The sequence below is a fragment of the Monodelphis domestica genome, chromosome 7 (assembly GCF_027887165.1).
Source record: "Monodelphis domestica isolate mMonDom1 chromosome 7, mMonDom1.pri, whole genome shotgun sequence".
Taxonomy (NCBI): Eukaryota; Metazoa; Chordata; class Mammalia; order Didelphimorphia; family Didelphidae; genus Monodelphis; species Monodelphis domestica.
Window position 1 is genome coordinate 258,797,046 of NC_077233.1, and position 22,599 is coordinate 258,819,644.

A 22,599-nucleotide genomic window follows, 5' to 3' on the forward strand; every position below is an offset into this window, starting at 1 on the left:
GTACTAAAGTGTACAAGTATCTCTCCCCTCTGTAAGTCATTTATCTTTACGGCTGCCAAATTCATATTCCTACAGAGCAGGTCCAGCTATGTCATCTCCCTGCTCAAGAAACTTCAGTGGCTCCCTGTGTTCCTTGAAATAAAATATTAACTCCTGTGTTTGGCATTTAAAACCTTTCATAGTCTGGCCCCAGCTTCTCTTTCCAGGCTAGTTGCATTACTCCTCTCCTTTTCTCTTTGTGGTCCAGCCACACAGACCTCCGTGTTCTTTCTTCTTCACCAAATCCCATCTTTTAGCTTCACCTTTTGCACAGACTGTACTCCCTGCCTCTCTCTTGTCCTCTGCTTCTTAGAACCCCGCATTCCCTTCCAGGCTTACCTCAAGTGGCTCTTCCAAGAAGCTTTTCCCTAATCTTCCAATTTTTAGTGATCCTCTCTGCCCCGGGCTGTTTTTTGCCCACTGTTTAAGGAAATTTTATTAAAGCAAGAATTTTATAATCCAAATTACATTTCCTTGCTCTGCTTCCAATATTCTGATATCTAAAACAGTGGTGACATTCAGGGAAAAGAATTGCAAAATTAAAGAAAGTAATGTTTCCTTCTGCCCCCATAAAACTTTTATAGTTTGCTCTTTTTTCTTGGGTTTTCTTTGTAAATCAGTAAGTAATCTAGGTCTAGTATTAAGATTTCTAGACCTGTCATTTGCTCAGCAATCAGCTTCAGTTTCCTTTCTTTTATATATGTGTATATATATATATATATAGTATATTTTGCAATTTTTCCACATTATTTAAATTTTTCATATTTTAAATTATTTTCTTTGGTGAATCAGGTTTCATTTCTTGGTCCTTGATCTTTTCTTTTAAACAGTTGTTACACCCATGGCATTGTTAAATTTATACAATGCGTTTTGGTATATATCCTGAATGGCATAATACATTTTGTTGTTGTTTCATCATTTCAGGAGTATCCACTCTGGGACTGGGAAAGCTCTGCCCTTGGAGTTTTCTTGGCCAAGATACTACAGTTACTGGTCTGCCATTTCCTTCTCTAGGCATAGTAAATGCTTGTTGATGAATTGATTTGATTAGAGAGGTTGTGCTCTGCCTTGGCAAAGGAAGTGCCTGCATCAGTGAAGTCATTAATCCTGTTAAATATCAAAGGGAAATGATGGAACAAAAGCCTAGCACCCACCCAGCTCTCATTTCCACTGCCTGGAGCATCCACTCTCCAGCTCAGAAAGAGAGATGGGGACAGGGATTTTTTTCTTATTTTGAACTTGCTGCAATCCCATGAGGGAACCATTATTCCTATATTTCTCTTCTAGTCTTTAGCCACTTATTATAACAATGCATCTTTCCATTGTCAGAGACTGTTAAGTCAAAGCTAGGTAATCACACTTTATCTTCCCATTGCTTTTCCAGGAAAAGAATTAATGAGAAATGGGTTGTGGTGTTGTTTTGTTTTGTTTTGAAGCTTCTCAGTACCCAGAAGGGATATCCTTGAATCGTCTTTTCTCCATTTTAACTCCATTTTCTCCATTTATGTAACCAGAGATGGTTCAGCTAAGATTTAGTGGAGAGCAAAGAGCAAGGAGGCCTGTTTGGTTGGACCACAAAGTGAAGAGGAGAGAGTGAGGCACCTAACCTGGAAAGAGAAGCTGGGGCCAGATTAGGAAGGGCTTTAAATGCCTAACAGAGGAGTTTATATTTTCTTCCAAGGGCTACGGGGAGCCTCTGAGGTTTCCTGAGTAGGAAAGTGACCCTGTTAGGCCTGCTTTTTAGGAATGTGAATTTGGCACCTGTGAGGGAAGAGACCCTGGAGAAGGCAGAGGCATTTGTATACGTTAGTATATGATCTAGTTAAAACATCACTTGGTCGCCAGATTTCTGGTGATGCACATCTCTGAACTTAGCAGCACGCCATTTAAGCCATGCAGCTTGATAGTGGTGCTCAATCATGTCCAACTCTTTGTAACTCCCATTTGGGGGTTTTTCTTGGCAAAGACACTGGAATGGCTTGCCATTTCCTTTTCTAGCTCTTTTTTACAAATGAGGAAACTGAGGGCAATAGGCTCAAGTGATTTTTTTCCCAGGGTTACAAAGCTACTAAGTGTCAGAGATTGGATTTAAGAGTTGGTGTAGGTTGTGGAATCTACTTGATTCCATCGATAAGGTATTCTTTAGATAAGTAAATCTATATGATAAAAAAAAAAAAACTTACTGTGTCTGCCAACAGGGAAGAAATAGGGGAAATGGGCAAAATCTGGCAGCTAAGTGGTCTAGTGGGCAGAACACTGGACTGGGCATCCAGTAGACCTGAGTCCATATTCTGCTTCAAGACACTAACAGTATGGCTCAGGCAAATCACTTAACCTTTCTCAATCCGTCTCCTCATCTGTAAAATGGAAACATTAAGAGAACCTGCCTCACAGGGTTATTTGTTCTGAGGAACCACTTTTAAGCTCTACATAAATGCTATGACTATGATCATGATATTCTTCCTAGCATGGAAGGTCATTTATTTGCCCCCACAGTGATGGGATTTTGTCATAGATGGCTTAATATCTGATATTTCTAATGAGTCTCTGGAATTGCCTGGCCATACATTTTTCTTGGGGATTTGTGATTTTGAGAGACAGCTTTTAATTTAGAGATTAGAATTCTGGTCAAGAGATAGAACTGCTCCCATTCTCCTGTAACTAGATTGATCTGTGACTTTGTGACAACTTGTTTCCACATCTGTAAAGGGAAAGAGGGGACAAATAATTCCTCTTCTCATTCATATACTATCAGGATATGTAATGGGATTTGTTCATATTTTTTTATTTGGGGGTTGAGGTAGGGCTCACTTCTAAGAAATTCTCCAGGAAATGAAATTCAACAATAGCCTCTGGTTCTACAGTAATTTTTGCATTCTTGGATATCTTTCTTGCAGAAAGTTCTTCCTTATACAGCTTAAGCCTCATTGCCTTTGGTTTTATGTGCAAGAAAAATGAGAACTGTTCATCTCTATTCTTCTGATGATGGTCCTTTGACTTTTCTTCTATGATCCTATTTTCTTTCTTTTTAAAAGACCAATTATTATTTCTTCATGCTTCCAGAATGAACTTGAGCTATTGCATTGTCTTCTTAAACTTTTTTAAATAAGGGCAATAGAATTATGAGGTAGAATCTTAACTTTGTGTTTTCCCAGAGCTACTGTTGGTTGCTGTGCTCTGTCGTCTACCCCTCCAGAGTTGAAAGTTAAACTATAAAGCAAATTAACTCTTGTTGAAATGAAACTGTGAATAAACTAATCATGGCTGATATTTGGCTTCCAGATACAATACCATCCTAATATACATCCAGGGCAACCACAATGGCATCCTCATTCTCCAAACATAAGGTAAGCACTTTAGAAGAATATTGTTTTTGTCAATGAGTGAAATAAGTATTTTTGAAATTATAATTAGTTACTGAATCAAAAGAAACTTAATAGCAACAGCATTCTCAGTGATGACCAAACTAATCACAAAGTAATAGTCGCAGTTTCTAATGCACAGAAGTTTTCTTAGAGGCAAATCTATTGCCTTTTTGAAATCCTGTTAATAACTTTGGTGCTTTGGGGGAAAATTTTTAAATGGCCCTTTTAAAAGCTCTAAGTAATATTTTTTTTTCTTGCCTTGGGATTGGAAGTGTAATGAAATAGAAAGAGCCCTGGATTTTGAAGTAAAAACACTTCAATTCAATTCCAACTCTTTGATTGAGTGACCTTGCACAAGTCATTCTGTTCCTCCCCTGAGGTTTCCGTTTCCTTCTCAGCAAAATGAAGGGAATTGGACTAGATCAGAGGTTCTTAACCATTATTGTGTCATGGACTCCCTTGGCAGTCTGATCAAACCTATGGACCCCCTCCAAGGATAAAAATGTCTTAAATGCATAAAATAAAATACAGAGGATTGCGGAGGAAACCAATGTTTTAACATAATGTTATTGGACTATTTTTGAAAAACCAAATTTGCAGACCCCAAGTTAAGAACCTCTGGACTTAGATGATCTCTAAGGGTCCTTTTTAGCTCCAGGATTCTGTGATTCTGCCAAGAGGGGCAGCGTGCCTTCTGGAAGCATAGGCAGAACTTGGAATGATAGAAATAAATATAAATACATCAAGTCAGTACAAAAACCGAAGGCTAACATTGTACACCAAAGCCTCTTACTTGGTGTCCGCTATTCACAGAGGCATTCGATTTTGTATGCTTTTAACAGGAGCTTTGGTTGGGCGATCGTTTCTAGTGGCATTCCACTGCAAAAGCCATTTGTTTTCTCTGCTTAAGCAACTGAAAACTATATGGGAACTGATACTTCTGAAAATAAAATTATTACCGTTTTACTGCTTAGCCCAGGGACCATAATATTTTCATCAGCCTCAATTTTTCTTGTGTAGAAAGGGAGAAGATTTTATGTGTACCATGGCTTCCCTAATGGGTATGACCCAGCCAGAAACTAACCTCTTCCTCCCTCATGAATCTCAGATTTGATTTTTCCCCCCCAAATAAACATCTGAAATGGGAAGTTTGGGAGGGAGGGAGGGAGGGAAATGCTTTGTGCACCCAGCTGTCCCATATATGCCATCATTTCCATCTCATTGTTTTGCATGCAATTTCTCAAGCATTTGTTTCAAACCTCTCGTATTATTTCACCCATAGTTTTATGTTTTCATCCTTCACTAACCATCAACTATGCCAATGGCACAGGCCATCATTTCAGGATGACAGGTCACATTGGAAACCACCCACAAGTGAAGATGACCACAGTTTGCATTATGTCCACAACCAGAACCAGAAGAATTTAGGAGGAATGCAAAGTATGAGTTTGATGTATCAAGATAAACTTATGACAGCCCTTTGAGACTCTTCAGATGTCCCTGACCATCCTAGGCTCATCACATTCCATGAACATTGTCTGTCTTTGCATTTCCTGAGTTTGTGTTGTTTAAAAAAAAATGTCTGTAGCTTATCTTTGATTGGCCTTTCTGGATAGTCTTGAAAGGTCTTCTCAGACTTTTTATGAATATCTGAAAATAGCCTACAAATCACCGTTGACCACATTGCAATAAAATGGAGGTCGTAGTTCAAGACTCAGGAATAATTTCTATTGTTCCAATTTTAAATTTGGAAGTAAAAGTGTATGTTTATTTTTATTGTGCAGCAAATATAGATATATATCTTTGTTATTTAACTGATGGGACCACGCAAAGCTAGGACAGATTGGCATAAAAACAGTAAAATGAAAAGAGCCCCCTGGACTGACGGGTCAAGAAACTGAAGTTCTTATCCTAGATTTGCTACTTGCTGGTAATGTGACTGTGGGCCAATCGCTTTCCTCTGGGTGACTTTAGTTTTCTCATCTGTAAAATAGGCAGGAGTTGGACTAAATGACTTTCTGATACTATCCAAAGCTAGGAGGGTTAATTTTTTTTTATTTTTATTTTTTAATATTGATTGCTGCCAAGTTGAGGTTTTAGGTAGAAAATCATGTTCCAATTCTTGTAATGAGAAGCACAGTGGCTTAGTAGGGAGGAAGGGGGAGAGAGAGAAAGAGAGGAAGGGGGGGGGAGAGAGAGAGGAGAGAGAGAGAGAGAGAGAGAGAGAGAGGGGAAGGAGAGGGGGGAGAGAGAGAGAGAGAGAGAGAGAGAGAGAGAGAGAGAGAGAGAGAGAGAGAGAGAGAGAGAGAGAGAGAGAGATGGAACCAGAAAGCCCCTCTTCCATACTGACTTTGTGACCCTGGGCCAATCACTTAACCTTTTGGAACTCTGGGCCACACTGCAAGACTAGAAAGCCAGAGCAGGTACCAGCCTGCTTTGATAGAGGAAGTTGTTCACCAGGAGCTCATTATGATGACATCACAGGTCTAAATCCTGTCCTATCATGGAAATTGCAATATCCATTTCTCTGAGAGGAAGACTTCATTTTTTCCTGGAAAGATTTAAAAATCTTTATGGAATTTACTGAAGATCTTCTAGAGGGAGAATAAACATTTTGTATCTTGCAGAGCATCAATCACTACTTTTTGATTTATTGATTGTACTAATCATAACCATGTGCTATCCCTAGGGGTAGTAGTTGCTGCTATAAATCATTTAAAATAATGCCTTAATGATGGGTGCTGCTATCTTGCCTGATTTAAAAAAAAAAAAAGATAATTCTGAATACAAGCTCAAGATTGGTAGAATGTATTGTTTTTCTGCTTGCACTCTCTCAAAAGATAATCATTGCCATCCACAATGTATTTGGGGAGTCTGATGAAATTCAAATGGGACGAGGGTGGGGGGATATGACTTTTGTGTAGTTGTGCCAGGGTGCAGGATCAGGTGGGTGCCACTGCTTTGTCAAGTGCCTGAAGCCACCCTTTTTGCTACCTTGGGGTGAATATCTAAAACCATCTTACTGCCTCAGTCTAGCTCCTACTTTTAAATTGAGCAAAATAAAGCAATATGCTTTTCCTCCAGTCCCTTAAGACTAAAAGACTTGAACCATATTCATTTCACCCTTTTATAAAATTAAGAGAATCTAGTGCCATTCTTTCTGACTTATTCATTGCAATCAGGTCTGTCCTGATTTTTAAAAAATGTCTTGAGATCCTTTATATTTGATTAATTTTAGGTTAAAATACGGCAGTTCTTGATTTTTATCCATGCCTATTCAGCAAGGGAGAAACCCAACCCATTCCCTTCAGAAGTAGGTTTGATCATCTACAACTCTCCATTTTAAAAAGAAATTGTAAATGTTCTCCTTTTAGCAGTTGTTTTGATCTTCAGTGTATGTGCTAAGTACAAATTATGTGTCCTGAATCTTTAATCCGTCTTGATACATTTTTACATAAGTGCGTTTCAAAGGAATAAAGATCATTTGTTGTGTTTTGACTCTTAAATTACTTTTGATGAGTTTGGAAGTGTCTTATGGAGCATCCATGCATCAGCACACTTGGGTACCAGAATTCTTATCTTAAATGAACTTGGGACCATCTTGTATGAAGCAAGACCTCTTTGGAACTTCATCATCTTGGATGGTGCTCTCATTTTTACAAGTTGCTCACATCTTCAGTTAGGAATGGGTTTATACTATATATTAGTCGCTGAGCATTTATTCAGTTCCTGCTGTGTGCCAGGTGAGCAATGAGCTACAAAGACAAGCAAAATAGTCGCCACTCCTATTCTGATTGGGGAGACATCATGCCAGCAATTATATGTACAAATAAGTACAAAACAAGCTGACTTGGCAATAGTCAACAAAGGGAAGGCACTAGCATTGAGGGGTTCAAGAAAGATCTCTACCTCAGGGAAGGGAGTGGTGATATTCCTGTTTCCTTTTCACAGAGTAACAAAATTGGGAAGTAACAAAATGTTGGGAAGCAGAGAAGCACGTGGCCCTTTCATGTTATCCCAAGACATATCCCAAGTTAAATGATATGGCAGAGAATTGAGGAACACAACTCTACAACAGTGAAGGATCGTAGTCTGGGGTTATTTGGTGGCAGGACAAACTACATATATAATTGAATTTCCCCAAGGGCATCTGTGTATTACAACGTAGTACTTGGGAGGCAATGAAGAGTGTAGGGGGAAAGCATTGATATGGAAGAGATCTGGATCTGCATCCTGTTGGCCATGGACAAGTCGTAGCCTTGTTAGATGATGAATAATACCATATACTGACTTAAGTAATAGAATTATTATGAGAAAAGTCCTTCTGAAGCCTAAGCTTCCTAGAAAATTTGTAAGCTGATGGTACAATATTTTAGAAAGGCTCAATGTTCTATCCTGTCTAGATCCTTTTGAATGTTGACTGACATCCATGGTCTCAGTGGTCTCTCATAGGGTCATCTATAAATTTTATAAACATGTTGTCTCTGCCCCAACAACTGTTATATCTGAACTCTACATTTTAAACTTTTATTTTCCAAATATTTTTGTCACAGTCAATCCTGTACATGCTAACTGAAAAAAAAGAACCCTCCCCTATAAAAAAGTAAAAGTTAAAACCAGCTAATTCAGTGACCCCATTTGACAGAATATGTAACTTTACACAGTCATAGCCTCCCACCCCCACCCCCGACTTCTCAAACAGAAGGAGGGACATTCTTCCATTCTCCTCCAGATCCAATAGAGGTCATTACAATTACTCAGTGAAGCCACGTATTCTTTGAAAGTTGTTACATAAAGCAATCTTTTCAGGATTGAAAATTAGAAGGGAAAAAAAAAACATTGACTAAGTGTTATATCTGAAATGATGTGATTGTCTCAGAAACTTTCCAGAAGGAGCTAGATGGATAAACAGGGCCAAAAGTTACTTTTTCAACATTAATTCTGTAGTGAAATATCCATTTCTAGCCTGGAAGTTCTCTCATGTCCTTTGGATGCCAGTTTCCTTTTTAGTGGTTTCCCTCTTGGTTTTCCAGTGGCACCTGCCATCTTTCATTATGCCCCTGTGTTGTTACACAATTTACTTTTTCTCTAGCAGGACGGAATATTAGGGCACAAACTATAAGCAGGGTAGACACCTCATAAGTTACAGTTTGGTTTTTTTCCCAGACAGCTTAATGCAGGTAAAAAATCCTCAGATTTTTCTGCCATTACAGCAGATAGATTAGGGACAGAAATGAGACACAGGGCCCTCTAAGTACCATTTATCTTATTTTACTTATCTCTTTTTCTAAGCTGGAGCTTTTCAATTTGATAATTTTGAACTAATCTACTCAACTTCTAGCCTCTGTTTCTGGATTGAGCTATTATAGCTCTCTTCCTACTATTGTCTCCAGAAGACCAGGTGATGCTGGTTCTTAAGTGGACCCCAAGTCCAGCCTTTCCGCTTCTGCTCAGAATCATTTGATGCTTGTGACCATCTTCTTTGTGAACTAGACCATTGTTCACAATTGTGATACTAGAAATCTCTTTCTTATCACTGCTTTCCCTCTCTTAAGCCTTATTCTTTTCCTTAAAGCGTTCTAGATCATCAATTTCTCCCCTTATGTTCCTTTTTCCCCTCTTCTTTTTCAGTGTTCCAGCAGGCTCTGATTCCTGCTTATACATGCTGAACTTTGAATTCTCCATCTCCCTCTCAGTTATGTTCTTTAGGCCTTTCTTTCATTCATCATTCTGTCCTTTGTCTCTGTCTCTCTTGTGTTTGCAGCTCCCCTCTCCACCTTCCTCCCAAAATATGGTCAGTTCTCAGGCAATTACCTATTTCACTTATATTAAAACATCATAATTTGAGACTCCTCAGTGGCATGGAAGATGAGCATCCTGAGCCCAGAGTTAAGAAGACCTGAATTCACATCCAGCTTCAGACATTTAGCAGCTATGCCACTTAACCTCTCTAGCTCAGTTTCTTCAACTATAAAATGAGGATAATAGTAATACCTGCCTCCCAGATTTGTTTTAAGAATCAAAATAAAGTGCTTGGCATGGGGTCTGACATAAAGTAGCATTTAAATGCTCATTTCTTTCCCTCCCTCCCTCCCTTCCTTCTCTCCTTCCTTCCCCACCTCTTTCCTTCTGTAAGGGTTAAAAAATCAAGGTTGGACTAAATATATGAGAATATGTTCGCCAAAATTAATATATTTCAAGTCAAATGACTTTAGCAGTATTTATAAAATAGAGGGAAAAAGTGAAAGAGAAGTGAGAAAGAGGGTAGAGAAGGTATCTATCCTATCACACTAGATAATTACTCTGGCCAGGTTCAAATCAGGCAGGACTTGTTACCCCTCCACCAGAGGACCATGGGTTGGAGGGGCTGGTGGTAAATAAAGCAAGAGTTCCAGCCACAAGGCCTCCTCCAAGATGGGGGGCGAAGGGGTGGGGGTGTCTCCAGAAGCCAGTCCCTTCAGGGGCCAGGAAAGGAGTCAGCCTTTTTAACTCACTCATGTGGTAATCCAAAGAGAAGATCCTCCACCAGACTTCAGATACTCCAAAAGAGCTCCAACTCTAACTCTGAAAAACTTTTCACAAAACAACTCCTCACAGGAAGTTGTAACTACTTTTAAAGACCCTTCTTTGTATCACTTCCTGTGCCTTCCTTCCACTTTACATGGATCAGTTGTTGTTTATAAATTTTCTTAGGACTGCTCAGGGAGCAGTCAGTAATTTCTGAGTTGTCACCCACTTTAGCATGTGGGTTGCAGACCTCCCCCAACTAATGTATAAAGTTGGGGTATATATGCTTCAGGAGAAGCTTATCGTGTAAATTAATACATAATGGAGTCAGGAGCAGAAGTATAAGATAGCAATTTATTCTTTCACAAAAGGAACCTTTCCCCAGCTTTGTATGCTTAAGGAATGTCAAAATATTGAGTCCAGAGACCCATTTATAGGGTCTTCCAATAGAACCCCCCCCCCCCCCTATCCACCGCCCTCCTCCCATCCTTTGTTCTGGCCAGATGCCGTTGTCCTTTTTGACGTCTTTAAAAGATAAGTGAGTTCCAGGGTTGTAGATTACAAGAATCAGGAGTTGACAGGTCAAGGGTTTTGCTTTTTTTTGGGGGGGGGTGTTCTAAAAGGAAGGGAAAAGACTATGTCTATCTAGGTTCTTGAAAATATTGGGGCAAAACACTTATGAAAAAGACAGATAAAATCCCACTCAGGGGCAAGGAATTTTCCTTTTTGTATTCTCAGTGCCTGAACATAGTAAGCTCTTGATTTAAAAATTATTTTTTTGAGTCTTATGGAGAAGAGCATTACTAACTAGAGGAACCTCACTGGATGATATCGGGCCTGTGTTTTAATGGGCAAGAGTCCGATAGGGGAAGAGGTGGAAGGAAAGATTCCAGAAAAAAGGAACGGTGTGAATATAGAAACAGTGCATGGAGGCAGTAATACGAGGTAAGGCTGAAAAGCTAGAAAAGAAGACCAAGTTGTGGAGGGCCATGAGTGCCAGAGCAATTTAAACTTTACTGGACACTCGGCGGGAATGTGAATAATTTGGAGCAGATCTAGGCTTAAAGACTATTATGCTGTCAATGACATGAAGGAGAACAGAAGCAAACTATAGGGAGGCTACCAGAACTAGGCAACAAGCAGGATCATAGATTTAGGGCTGAAGACCTTAGAAATCTAATCCAGGCCCCTCATTTTACAGATGCAAATACTGAGGTTCAGAGATTACATGACTTACCTAAGGTTTCACAGGTGCCCTCTTCACTTGACTACTCATCCTTTTGGGGGGGGGGCGGGTATCACATTATTTATTTATTTACTTAGAAGATTTTTCCATGGTTACATGATTCTTTTTCTCTCCCTCCCTTCCTCCCTCCCCTCTCCCGGAGCTGACAAGCAATTCCACTGGGTTACAAATGTCTTCTTATCGAATACTCATCTTTTGACTGAATTTAGTGAGTTTGGGTTTTCCCTGCAATAGAGAAGCAGGATTTTATGCAAGAGATATGAAGGTGATATCAACAGAATTTGGGAAATGATTGGGGAAGGTCAAAGATAAGATTATAAATGTGGAAACCAAATGAACAGCGGTACCACTTCCCCTCTTCCCTCTTCCCTTCCTTGGCATGAATTATATCAGAGAAAGTGAATCTGGAAGAAAAAAACAGCTCAGTTTGGGCCATGTGGAGTCCCAATTAATTAGACGACTGGGTAGCGTGTTCAATGGAGAGGTAAGAGCTGTGGGTCTTGAGTTTTGGAAAGAGATGGATGTCTAGCTACATCTAGAGATTTTGGCAGCATCTACCCAAAGGAAGTCATTTAATTGGAGCATCCAGAAGTTAAAACTGGCCAGCTGAGAGGAGAGAAGAGAAGAGAGACCTTTGGAAAATGCTCATATTTAAAGGATAATGGAAAGAGCTTCTAATAGGAGAAGGAGCAGGGAATGATGTGGGATGAGTTTAGTGTCACAGAAATCAAGAGAAGAACGTTCCATAGAGTTAAGCATGGATAGTATTGATTCAGGTAAGGACTAATAAATACGTTGTTGGACTTGACCAGAAGGGAGTCATTGACAGTTGACTTGGTAGAAATACAGGAGGGATGGAGGGGAAATCAGAATTCTGGGTCCTGAAAAGAAATTGAAGCAGAGGAAGTAAAAGATTATAGGTACAGCACCCTGAGCTATGAACAGAAGGTGAGAATTGGGGCTGTAGCTATTAGGGATAAGAGAGCCAGTGTTCTTATTTGAACCCAAACCAGGAAGACCTGGGTTCAAGATTCATCTCTCACATATTGGCTCTCTAAACCTGGACAAGACACTTCTTGGTGCTCTAACTTCTCAGAGAATGTGTTAACCTACACTAGTGAAGGGAGTTTTTTCCACCTGGGGGTTTCCCTTACCACTGTAATCACAAATCCAGTCTATCCATTCAAATAATTTATTTTCATGAAATTATTTGTTTCATGGAAATAAGAAAACAAATTTAAAATACAGGTAACCCTTCCACATTGTAACTTTTCCCATTGAGGTTTTGATATTAAAAAATTAAATGGAAAATTTTGAGAGTTTTTCAAAAGTCACAGACAACAGAAAAAGTTTAGAAACTCAGAAATGCATAAAATATGTTGTGTTGCATAATAGTGACATTTTTTCAGTATTATAAATATACATAGTAAACACTCCATTAAAAAAAGAAAAATTCAGACTTCTCTGGTATGAAAGGAGGGACAATTTTTAAAATTTTATTTTTATTGTCATGCAAAACACACTTCCATACTGGTCATTGTCAGAGCACACTCCTACATAATCAGAACCCCAAAATAAAACCATAAATACAACGATGTGAAAGATGACTCCGGCAATTCTTCCTCTGGAGGTAGATAGCATTCCCCATCACAAGTCTTTCAGGATTGCCCCAGATCAGTGTATTGCTGAGAGTAGCCAAGTTTTCACAGATAATCACCGTCCAATATTGCTGTTATTGTGTACCATGTTCTTGTGCTTCTGCTTATTTCGCTCTGCATCCGTTGCTGGGGATCTTTCCAGCTTTTTCTGAAATCATTCTGCTTATCATTACTTATAGCCCAATAGTATTCCATCCTCAAAGACCAAATATTTTTACAGGGATTTTCCAGATTGCAGGGGCTCTGTGCCCTTAAACCCCCTGATGTGGAAGGGAAACCTGTACATTCAATCGTTTAGGATTGACACAAAACCTGTCCTCATGACTAGGTTGGAAGTAGCAATTAACCCTCACGAAGAGAAGCAGAAAACTACAACCCGCTAGGTTAAAAGTCTTTCCCAGAGTCACATAGCTGATAAGATCTTCCTAACTCCAGGTCAAGGACTAGAGATAGAAATTCACTGTGCCACCTAGCTAGCTACTCCAAATAATTGGCACCAAAGCTAGAATTCTGGGCTTCAAAATACCTGAGTTCAAATCCTGCCTCAGTTAGTGGATAGAACTCATCTTCCTGAGTTCAGATCTGGCCTCAGACACTAGCTGTGTGACCCAGGCAAGTCATTTAACTCTTTGCCTCAGTTTCCTCATCTGTCAAATCAACTGGAGAAGGAAATGACAAGCCACTCCAATGTCTTTGTCAAGAAAACTCCAAACGGTCACGAAGAGTTGGACGTGACTGAATAATGAAAAAGTCGTTCTGTAGAGTCTGGAATAAACTGAATTTAGTAAGGGTCAAACAGCCCCATGTAGGAAGAGAAAACAAGCTGCAAATGCAGAATGTGCCCCAACAGGATCTGAGAGATACTGGACTATTGTTAAGAGAACATGATACTGGAACTTTTAGGAAGTAGGACAGGCAGAACTACAAGGTAACTCCACCCCCAATTATGTTGGGCACTGGATACACCCTTAGTGAAGTATTGAATCTGGCTATAGAAAAGTTGGAGACAGTTCTGGAAAGAAAAAGAAAACAGGGACTTGGTGGCTATAAGAAAAGAAAAAAAAACCAAACAGTTGACATATAATTGTATTGTAATTACTGTAATTTTTTTAATGTAGTAAGTGGCATATATTTATGACTGTCATAACTCAAAGGACAAAGAAAAGAATACCCTATTTTCTTTTAAGACGGAGAGTTTGTTTAAAGCTCTGATTCATTTTCTGAGGAGGAGAAAGCCTAAGAGAAACGCCTGCAGAAGTAGGGCGGGTAGAAAAGAAGAGCTAAGAAAAATGAAAGAAACCTTTGTCCCAGAATAGACTGCACCTAGTCTAGAAATGAAGGTAAGATCCATTTCACTTGGCAGGAGACATCGTACGTAGTGGACACTTAATATTTGAATTAATTCAAGCAATGGTTCTTAAAAGTGTTATCCCCGAGATCACTTCAGGGCGTCCTTGAGATCAAAACATTTCAGTTATCATACATTTTAATGAATGTTTTTCCAATATTTATTTATTTAAATATTATATGAAACAGCTAACCAGACACGTTAATTTCTAACACGATAAATGTCGCAAGAAAGAAACAAAATCTCTGATGATTTTTAAGAGTTTAAAGGGATTTTGAGACCCAGAAGTTTCTATGGAATAAAAGTGTGCTACAACAACAACAAAAAGACTTACTTCAACAAATATTTAAGTCCCACTGGTTAGAATTTTTAACCTGAGGCTTGTAAACGTAAAAAAAAATAGATGTTTTGATATCTATTTCAATAGAATTGGTTTTCTGTTTAATCTTGTATATTTTATCCATTTAAAATATGATTGCAAAGAGGGCATAGGCTTCAAACATAGACCAAAGAGGATCCATCAAGCAAAAAGGTTAAGAATCACTGGCCTACTGGGGGCATCATAATGTGCCTATACAGTACCAAGGATGTAGAAACTTGAAATGGTAACTTCTACTGATTACTGAGGCAGATAGATGGGGAAAGAAAATAGGTGTTTCCATAGCATCTACTTTGTGCCAGGCACTATGCTAAGTGCTTTACAGATATCCCATTTGATCCTCATAACAACACTGTGAAATGTCATTATTATCCCCATTTTAAAATTGAGGAAACTGAGGCAAATAATTTAAAAGGCTTTCTCAGAGTCACATAGCTAATAAGTGTTGGGGGTCACATTTAACCTCAGATCTTCCTAACTCCAGGTCAAGGACTAGAGATAGAAATCCACTGTGCCACTTAACTAGCCACTCCAAATAAATGGCACCGAAGCTAGAATTCTGGGCTTCAAAAGACCCAGGTTCAAATCCTGCCTCAGAAACTTGCAAGCTCTGTGACTTTGGATAAGTTACTTAACCCTTCTCAATCTCAATCTATAAAATGAGTTTAGACTTGACGTCGAAAGGTCCCTCTCCGGCAGCTAGATGGTGCCATGGATCAAGTGCCAGTCCTGAAATCGGTAAGACACAAGTTTTAAATCTGGCTTCAGATACTTATTAGCTCTGTGACCCTGTTTGCCTCTGTTTCCTCCTCTGTAACTTGAGCTGGAGAAGGAAATGACAAAACCACCACAGTTATCTGCCAAGAAAACCCCAAATGGGGCCATGGAGGGGCTGTCATGACTGAACAATAACAAGGTCCCTCAGCTCCCAGAGTTGTTGTAAGGATCAAATGAGATCATTTTAAAGCACTCAGGACAGGAGTTGGCACATATATAAATCATAAGCCTTATGATAAGTATTACAGTATCATGGGATCTTTATAAAGGAAGCCTGTGGTGGTCAGACCACATCTAGATCTGTATTTAGTTTGGGTGTGACTTTATAGGAAGGAACAGATCCGCCAAGGAATAGCCAGAGAAGCGTGACCAGGGGGATCAACGTCTTGGAGAAATCAGGAACGTTTAGCCTGGAGAAAAGAATTTAGAAAGGATGGAGAGTTGTCCCCATTTACTTGAAAGGATGTCACATGGAGAGAGGGAATGGAAAAGATGGTAGACACTGCAGAAGAAATGTAGGGTTAACAAAATAAGTAAAACATTTCCTAACAACTATATTACGACTATTAAGAAGTAGAATGGAGGCAGCTAGATGGCTCAGTGGATAGAGAGGCAAACCTGGAGACAGGAGGTCCCAGGTTCTCATGTGGCCTCAGGCACTTCCTTGCTGTGACCATGGGCAAGTCACTTAACCCCAATTGCCTGGCTCTTTAAACTGATATTTAGCATCAATTCTAAGAGAGAAGGTAAGAGGGTTTTTTGTGGTTGTTTTTAAGTAGAATGGGGTTGTCTTAGCAGGGAGGAGTGTGTGTGTCTATCTCTGCCCCACCCCATCCCACCGTGGTTTGCTGTAACTGGAGGACTTCCAAAAAAGGTATGATTGCCACTGTCCAATGATATTGTAGAGGGGAGTCAGATATAAGCTGAGGTCCCGTGCTGGCGATAAACAGGAACACTGAAAACTCAGACTCCCAGGTAAGTACATTGATTTGTATCGTGGCTACACCTCCCCTTGTCCTACCTGCCAGCAGCCAGCAATTAAATGTGCCCTTGTGCTTACATAAGGTCTCCTGTAGCTCCCTGGTTCCTAACCACTTCTCTAGTTGTCCTGCCCTGCAGCTCTGCCATCTTCCCCTATTGGCCCCAACTCTGGAGACACCACTGGATGCTTTGCTGCTAGGCTGATGCGTCCAGAGCCAGAATTATCATTCCCAGTACCTGTCATTGTCATTTGCTGCTGTGGCTCCTCAGGGTATGGGGATGAGAAGAGGAGTGCTATCAACACCCATTAGTGAGACCACAGGGTAAACGTGAGGGGCCAGCATCCCAATAGGCATTTCTCAACACATTTCAGATTTTTGTTGTTAGAAAGGCTTTATTCTAACAAGGCAGCTCTCTCTCTCTCTCTCTCTCTCTCTCTCTCTCTCTCTCTCTCTCTCTCTCTCTCTCTCTCTCTCTCTCTCTCTCTCTCTCTCTCTTCTCTCTCTCTCTCTCTCTCTCTCTCTCTCTCTCTCTCCTCTTCTCTTTCCTCTCTATTTCTGTCTGTATCTTTGTCTCTCTGTCTCTGTCTTTCTTCTTTCTCTCTGTCTCCATCTCACTCTCTGTCTCTGTCTTCTCTATTTCTCTTTGTCTCTCTGTCTCTGTCCTTCTTTCTCTCTGTCTCTCTATCTTTTTCTGTCTTCTCTCTCTGTGTCTCTGTCTGTCTCTGTCTTCTCTCTTCCCTCTCTCTGTTTCTCTGTCTCTGTCTCCCCACACACACACACACACACACTCCCCAGCTTGCTAGATTAAGGCAAATAAATTCCTTTTACCTCCCTCCCAGCCGAGACTGCAGGGTGTGAGTTGTGCTGAGCTTTTCTGGAGCTGGGGCATCACTTTTTCTTTTTTCCTTGTCAGTTCATTGTGATCTAAGCAGCTAATATTCATACCTTACAATTTGCCTTAAAGCTTAGATGAGCTTCAAGGAGGCACTTAATAATATTGGAGAGGGAGAAGCCGAGCAGGCATCTCTGCCCTATCTTTCTGCCATCCCAGCAAAAAAGCTTCTGTCCCATATATGTGCCTGCCAGGTAGGACCCTTAGTTAGCTTTTTCATTAGTTAATATATTCTTTACTTATCAACATCTGTCAATTCCAGCTTACGGTTTGGTTTTTCAAAATTGTAGACTGAAAGCATCTTGTTGTGGACTGAAATTCTATTAGGATTGTCTGTTTCATTTGGATTTGCCAGTGCTTTCTCACTAAGACTGCTAACACTAGGGTTAGTAACTAGGGTAGAATTTTACCAGAGAGGTAGAAGGTCAGGTTTAAAAAAAAAAAAAAACCCTTGCCTTCCACCTTAGAATCAATACTATGTATTGGTTCCAAAGCAGAAGAGTGGTAAAGGCTAGTCAATGGAGGTTAAGTGACTTGCCCAGGGTCACACAGCTAGGAAGTGTCTGAGGTCAGATTTGAACCCAGGACCTCCCGTCTCTAGACCTAGGACTCTCTTCACCTAGGTGCCCCTCACAGTCAGATTTTGAATAATCTGGCAGAAGCTCTCATCACACAGTGGGATTGGATGGCCTGAGAGATGTAAATCATGGATTTTAGTTGTTATCCCTCACAAGAATCTATAATAACAAGAAAATATAAATCAAATTATTTTCACCTGACAGTGATCATTTTAAACTGTAGTGTCTTTTCCCAAGTCTCCAACTCTGTTTTTTATCCCATGAGATCAAAAACCTTCTGCCATAATAGCCATTCAAAGTAATAGCTCTTTTTACTGCTTTCTTTTACTAGGACCACAACAAAATACATAAGGTTATAACAAAAGACAGTCCATCAGAGGGCAGCTGGGTGGCTCAGTGGATAGAGAGCCAGAACAAGAGATGGGAGATCCTTGGTTCAAATATGACCTCAGACACTTCCCAGCTGTTTTGGGCAAGTCACTTGACCCCCATTGCCTAGCCCTTACCACTCTTCTGCCTTGGAACCAATACACAGTATTGATTCTGATATGGAACGTAGGGGCTTGTTTGATTTTTTAAAGCCAGTTAATCAAACTATGTAGTGAAAATAAGTGATAAGAAAGCCACACACACACACCTCACAGGAGTACACACTCCCTTGGGTTCCCTAGATGTTAGATGGGTAAGGGACTCAAGTGATTGGCGCAAATTGATCAGCACACATGAAGGGACAGTTGGAGCCAGAGGAACGTGCATGATCAGGACAACTCCTGCATCTCAGCCACTGATGTTCTCTTGTGGTGGTGTCCCACTCTGCTCTACTTCGTGGCCTCACCTGAGGCACCACTCCCTTATGCTGGTCTTTAGATGGATTCTTTCAGGCTACCTGCACAAGCCCTGAGGTAATTTCTGGCTTTTGGGACTCTTCTATTGCCAAGTGGTGGGGCAGCCAAAAACTCAGTCAAAACTTTTATTGACAGAGTAAGACATTTGCTTTCATGTCCTTTCTACTCCTATTGGGTTCTATAGAGATCACAAAGACTGAATAAAAAAAACGAAAAGGTAATGGTGATCTCTACTCCCAGCAGCCCCATCTTTGCCCTCACTGCAAGAAGAAGACTGAGACCTCAGATCACAAGCTCCCTCTTATCCCATTCTCATATCTCAAAGAGTCTCCATGCATGGTCTTCAGCTATCTTCTCCTGCTCTCCAAAAGGAGCAAAATGGTGATCAACTCATGGATGTTCTGGAAGGGGAACCAGGTGATTGCGTGCCTATTGAAGACAGCATCAACACTTCTTGTTTCTCTCTCCAGAGCATCATTCAACAAACAAAGTTGTTGTTTTTTTTAATTTGTATTAAGTACAAGGCTTTGTAATAAGTAATGGGGATAGAAAAACTGTTGTTTCTTTAATAAAAAAGGACCTGCCCTCAAGGAGCTTCCAATCCACTGAGAAGGACATGACACACATGCCCAGATAAGTATAATACAAGATGTTGTGATGGGAGTAGGATGGCAAGATGATCTAGGAAAATTGGAAGAGCACTTTAGCTGGGGGGAAGTAGGAAAGGCTTTTCAGAGGAAATGGCACCTGAACTAGGTCAGAGAAAAAAGGTAAGTATTCTGAAGGGCAGTAAGGAGGAAGATATACATCCTGGGCACAGGAGATGACCTGCACAAATGCAAGGCATTGGGAGACATCGAGACTGGATCAGCCAACAACTTGTCGCCCAGTGTGACTGGAACATAAAGGGAAATCGTGTTTGGAGCTAGACTTTGAAGGGCTCTTAAGTACCAGGCAAAGGAGTTTCTCGAAGGATAGACAATAATAAACTGACAGAATTTAAACAGAAGTGTCATGGTCAATCCTCTTGTCTTAGGAACATCATCTTGCTGTCTGTCTCCATTGGATTGGAGATCAGAGAAGGGAGTCTCCAAACTATCACAGTAGCCCAGGTGAGAGGTGATGAAGATCTGAAGGAGAGGAAGACAGAGACTGGACATTTAAATGGAGAGGAGAGGACAGGAGGCTATATGCGAGCTATACTATAGAGATAGACTCCAAAGGACTTGGTGTCTTCTAGGATACTTGGAGGAAAGAAATGGAAAGAATCAGAGGCACTTATAATCCTGGGTTCGAGGAGGATAATGATGCCCCCTCATCTGATCAATGGATTTTATGGCTTTCTTAGCATCAGTCCTCCTCTTCCCCCTAAAAACTAAGCAGTCCTGCTTCCTATCACAATGTCAGCAGGAAGCCAAAATAGGGCTTAATGCTATTTACCTCAAGCCTAATAGAGTCGCTGCTATCTTGTCAGGATCAAATTTGGGGCCATTTGTTTCTAAGGGCTTGAGAGGGTAGCGTGTTTGAGAGTTGGACTCTGAAAGACTGGATTTCCCATTGATTCTTAGACAATAGCTTTGGGGCTCTCGGCGAGTCATTTGACCTCTTTCTGCCTCAGATTCCTCATCTGTAAAAGGGGGTAGTAATAGCACCTACCCCCACATACTGTGAGGATAAAATGAGGTAATCTTTATAAAGCATTTTAGTAAGCCTTAAAATGCAATTTAAATGCCAATTATCATTGTTGTTATTAAGAACAAGATAATAAAGTAAAAAGTATAAAATGCTAGTAGAGTTTGTGCCCTGTTTAGATAATGATGCACACTTATATAATGCTTTTAAGATTTCATTGCTTTTTTCCTTAAAACAAACCTGTGGATGCAGCTAGGTAGCACAGTAAATAGAGCACCAGGTCTAGAGTCAGGAGGACCTGGGTTCAAATCTGACCTCAGACACTTTCTAGATGTGTAACCTTGGGCAAATCCCTTAACCCCAGTTGCCTAATCCTTGCCACATTTCTGTCCTTGGATTGATACCAAAACAGAAGGTAAGGGTTTAAAAAAATTTTTAAACAAGCCCATGGAATAGCAAAGTAGTATTATTTCCCTGAAGAAAATGAGACAAAATAAAAACAACTTGCGCAGGATTACATAATTAGGATTTGAACCCAGATCTCCTGACTCCAAAGGCAACAACTCATCCCACTATGCCACCTTGTGGCAGTGTTTCAATTCAACAAACATTTATTAAATGCTCATTATGTGCCAGGTACTGTGTTCAACGCTGGGAATACAGAGACAAAAATGGGAATGGTCTCTTCCCTTGAAGAGGTTATGTTCTATTGGGAAGAAGCAACACAAACACATAAGTAACGCAAAATACATACAAAGTAATCTAGGAAATGCTAACAATTGGAGGGATCAGAAAAGGCCTCTTATAATAAAGAATGCCTGATCATGGTGAAACAGAGATTCTAAGAAGAAAAGAATCCAAGCATGTTTGAAGTTATCCTTAAAGATGGGCAGTTACAAATGCCAAGGGAGATCATTAGGGGCAGAGAGAATGGGATAAGCAGAGTCCCGAGATACAAAAGTCTGGGTGAATTTGGGGAGCAGAAAGTTGTCGAGTTTGGGATAGTGAAGAGGCAACCTCTGTTATCAGCAATCACAAAGGAAGCCCTAGCCAAAAGACTGACATTGGACCTTTATATTGGGAATGGAATAATTTGATTTTAATTGAAATTATTTTTCACTCAATGTAGAGTCTATTTTTACCCCACAGATTGAAACTTTTATCTTAGCATCACTAGAAAAAATTATGATCATGAAAAATTTTAGATGTGGAATAATCTTCACCTGACCGGTCATCTTATAAAGTTGAGCTTCCTTTGGATACCAAAGAGCTACTCAACTGTTGTAGCTCAGCAGATGTGCCCAGGTGTCACCCTTCCTCTAAAAAAAATACAAATAAAACTTTCATTTAACACTAAAAGCTTTCATCCTAATATCTTTCATAGCACAGCTCCTAGAAAGGGATCATATCCATGATGTAAAACTAACACAAATGGCGATATGGGTTCCATTAACTTAGAAAACTATGTATTAAAAGGATTTATAAACTATTCATTTATTTTGTTAAATGTTTACCAATTACACTTTAATCTGGTCTCACTGCATTGGAGTGTTTTCTGGCCTTTAGGGAGGCCTCCAAATTTCCCGTTTCTGTTAAATCAATCATCATCCTTCCAGCATCCCATGTTCACAACCCCCAACCCATCTTTGATTTGCCTTCACCGTATTCCCATCTCTTATCAGTAGCCAAGTCCTCCCATTTCTTAGCTCAGACTATTCCCCATGTCCACAGTGAATTCCTTCCTTACCTCTGACTTGGAATCCTGGTATCCTCTGGTCTATACTCCTAGCATCCATTTCCCAATCTCACCCTCACTTCTCAATCTCTTTCTATCTCACCACTTAACTGAAGCTGTATCTCCAAGGTTTCCCCAGTGGTTTCTTCATTGTTAAATTCAATGGCTTTTTCTTAGTACTCATCTTTCTAGACCTCTCTGCAATTTCTGACATGGTGCAGTACCTGAATCCATTTTTTACCCTTGACTTCTAGGATGCCACTCATCTGTTCTCTTCTTATGGTCCTTCTTAATTGTCTTTACTACGTATCCTCTTCCTGGCCATTATGTGAACTTTCCCCCGAGGCTTTGTCCTAGGACTTCTTTTCTATCCCTTTCCACACTTGAAAGTATGTTATTCTATGCAGATGATATCTAAACCTTTCTTCCTCATTGTAATGTCTCTCTTGAACTACATACTACCAATTGCCTGCTAGATATTTTCCCCTTACATGTCCCATAAGCATCTCAAACTCAATATGTCCAAAATGGAACTCATTCCATTCAAGCTATTAATGCTTAAAATTCCACTAAGACTTTGGGGTCACCCTGTACTTCTCCCCAAACCTAACCATC

At 40.1% G+C, this 22,599-nt stretch overlaps 1 protein-coding gene and 1 non-coding gene across 3 annotated transcripts in view; both read left to right on the plus strand.

The window, feature by feature from the left end:
* The window catches only part of EPB41L4B (erythrocyte membrane protein band 4.1 like 4B), a 267,526-nt gene that overhangs the window by 150,399 nt on the left and 94,528 nt on the right, over positions 1 to 22,599 (plus strand). Inside the window, exons 15-16 of one of the 2 annotated variants that reach the window (XM_007498051.3) lie at positions 3,322 to 3,386; positions 4,735 to 5,602. In XM_007498051.3, coding sequence (XP_007498113.1) covers positions 3,322 to 3,386; positions 4,735 to 4,888 — 219 coding nt within the window. In that variant the 3' untranslated portion in view covers positions 4,889 to 5,602. Of the gene's footprint in view, positions 1 to 3,321; positions 3,387 to 4,734; positions 5,603 to 22,599 lie in introns of those variants that run through there. The other variant, XM_016423826.2, reaches the window with a different exon arrangement.
* On the plus strand, positions 19,024 to 19,083 carry MIR505 (microRNA mir-505). Its single transcript, NR_127544.1, has one exon. It is a non-coding gene; the product is annotated as a microRNA mir-505 (primary transcript).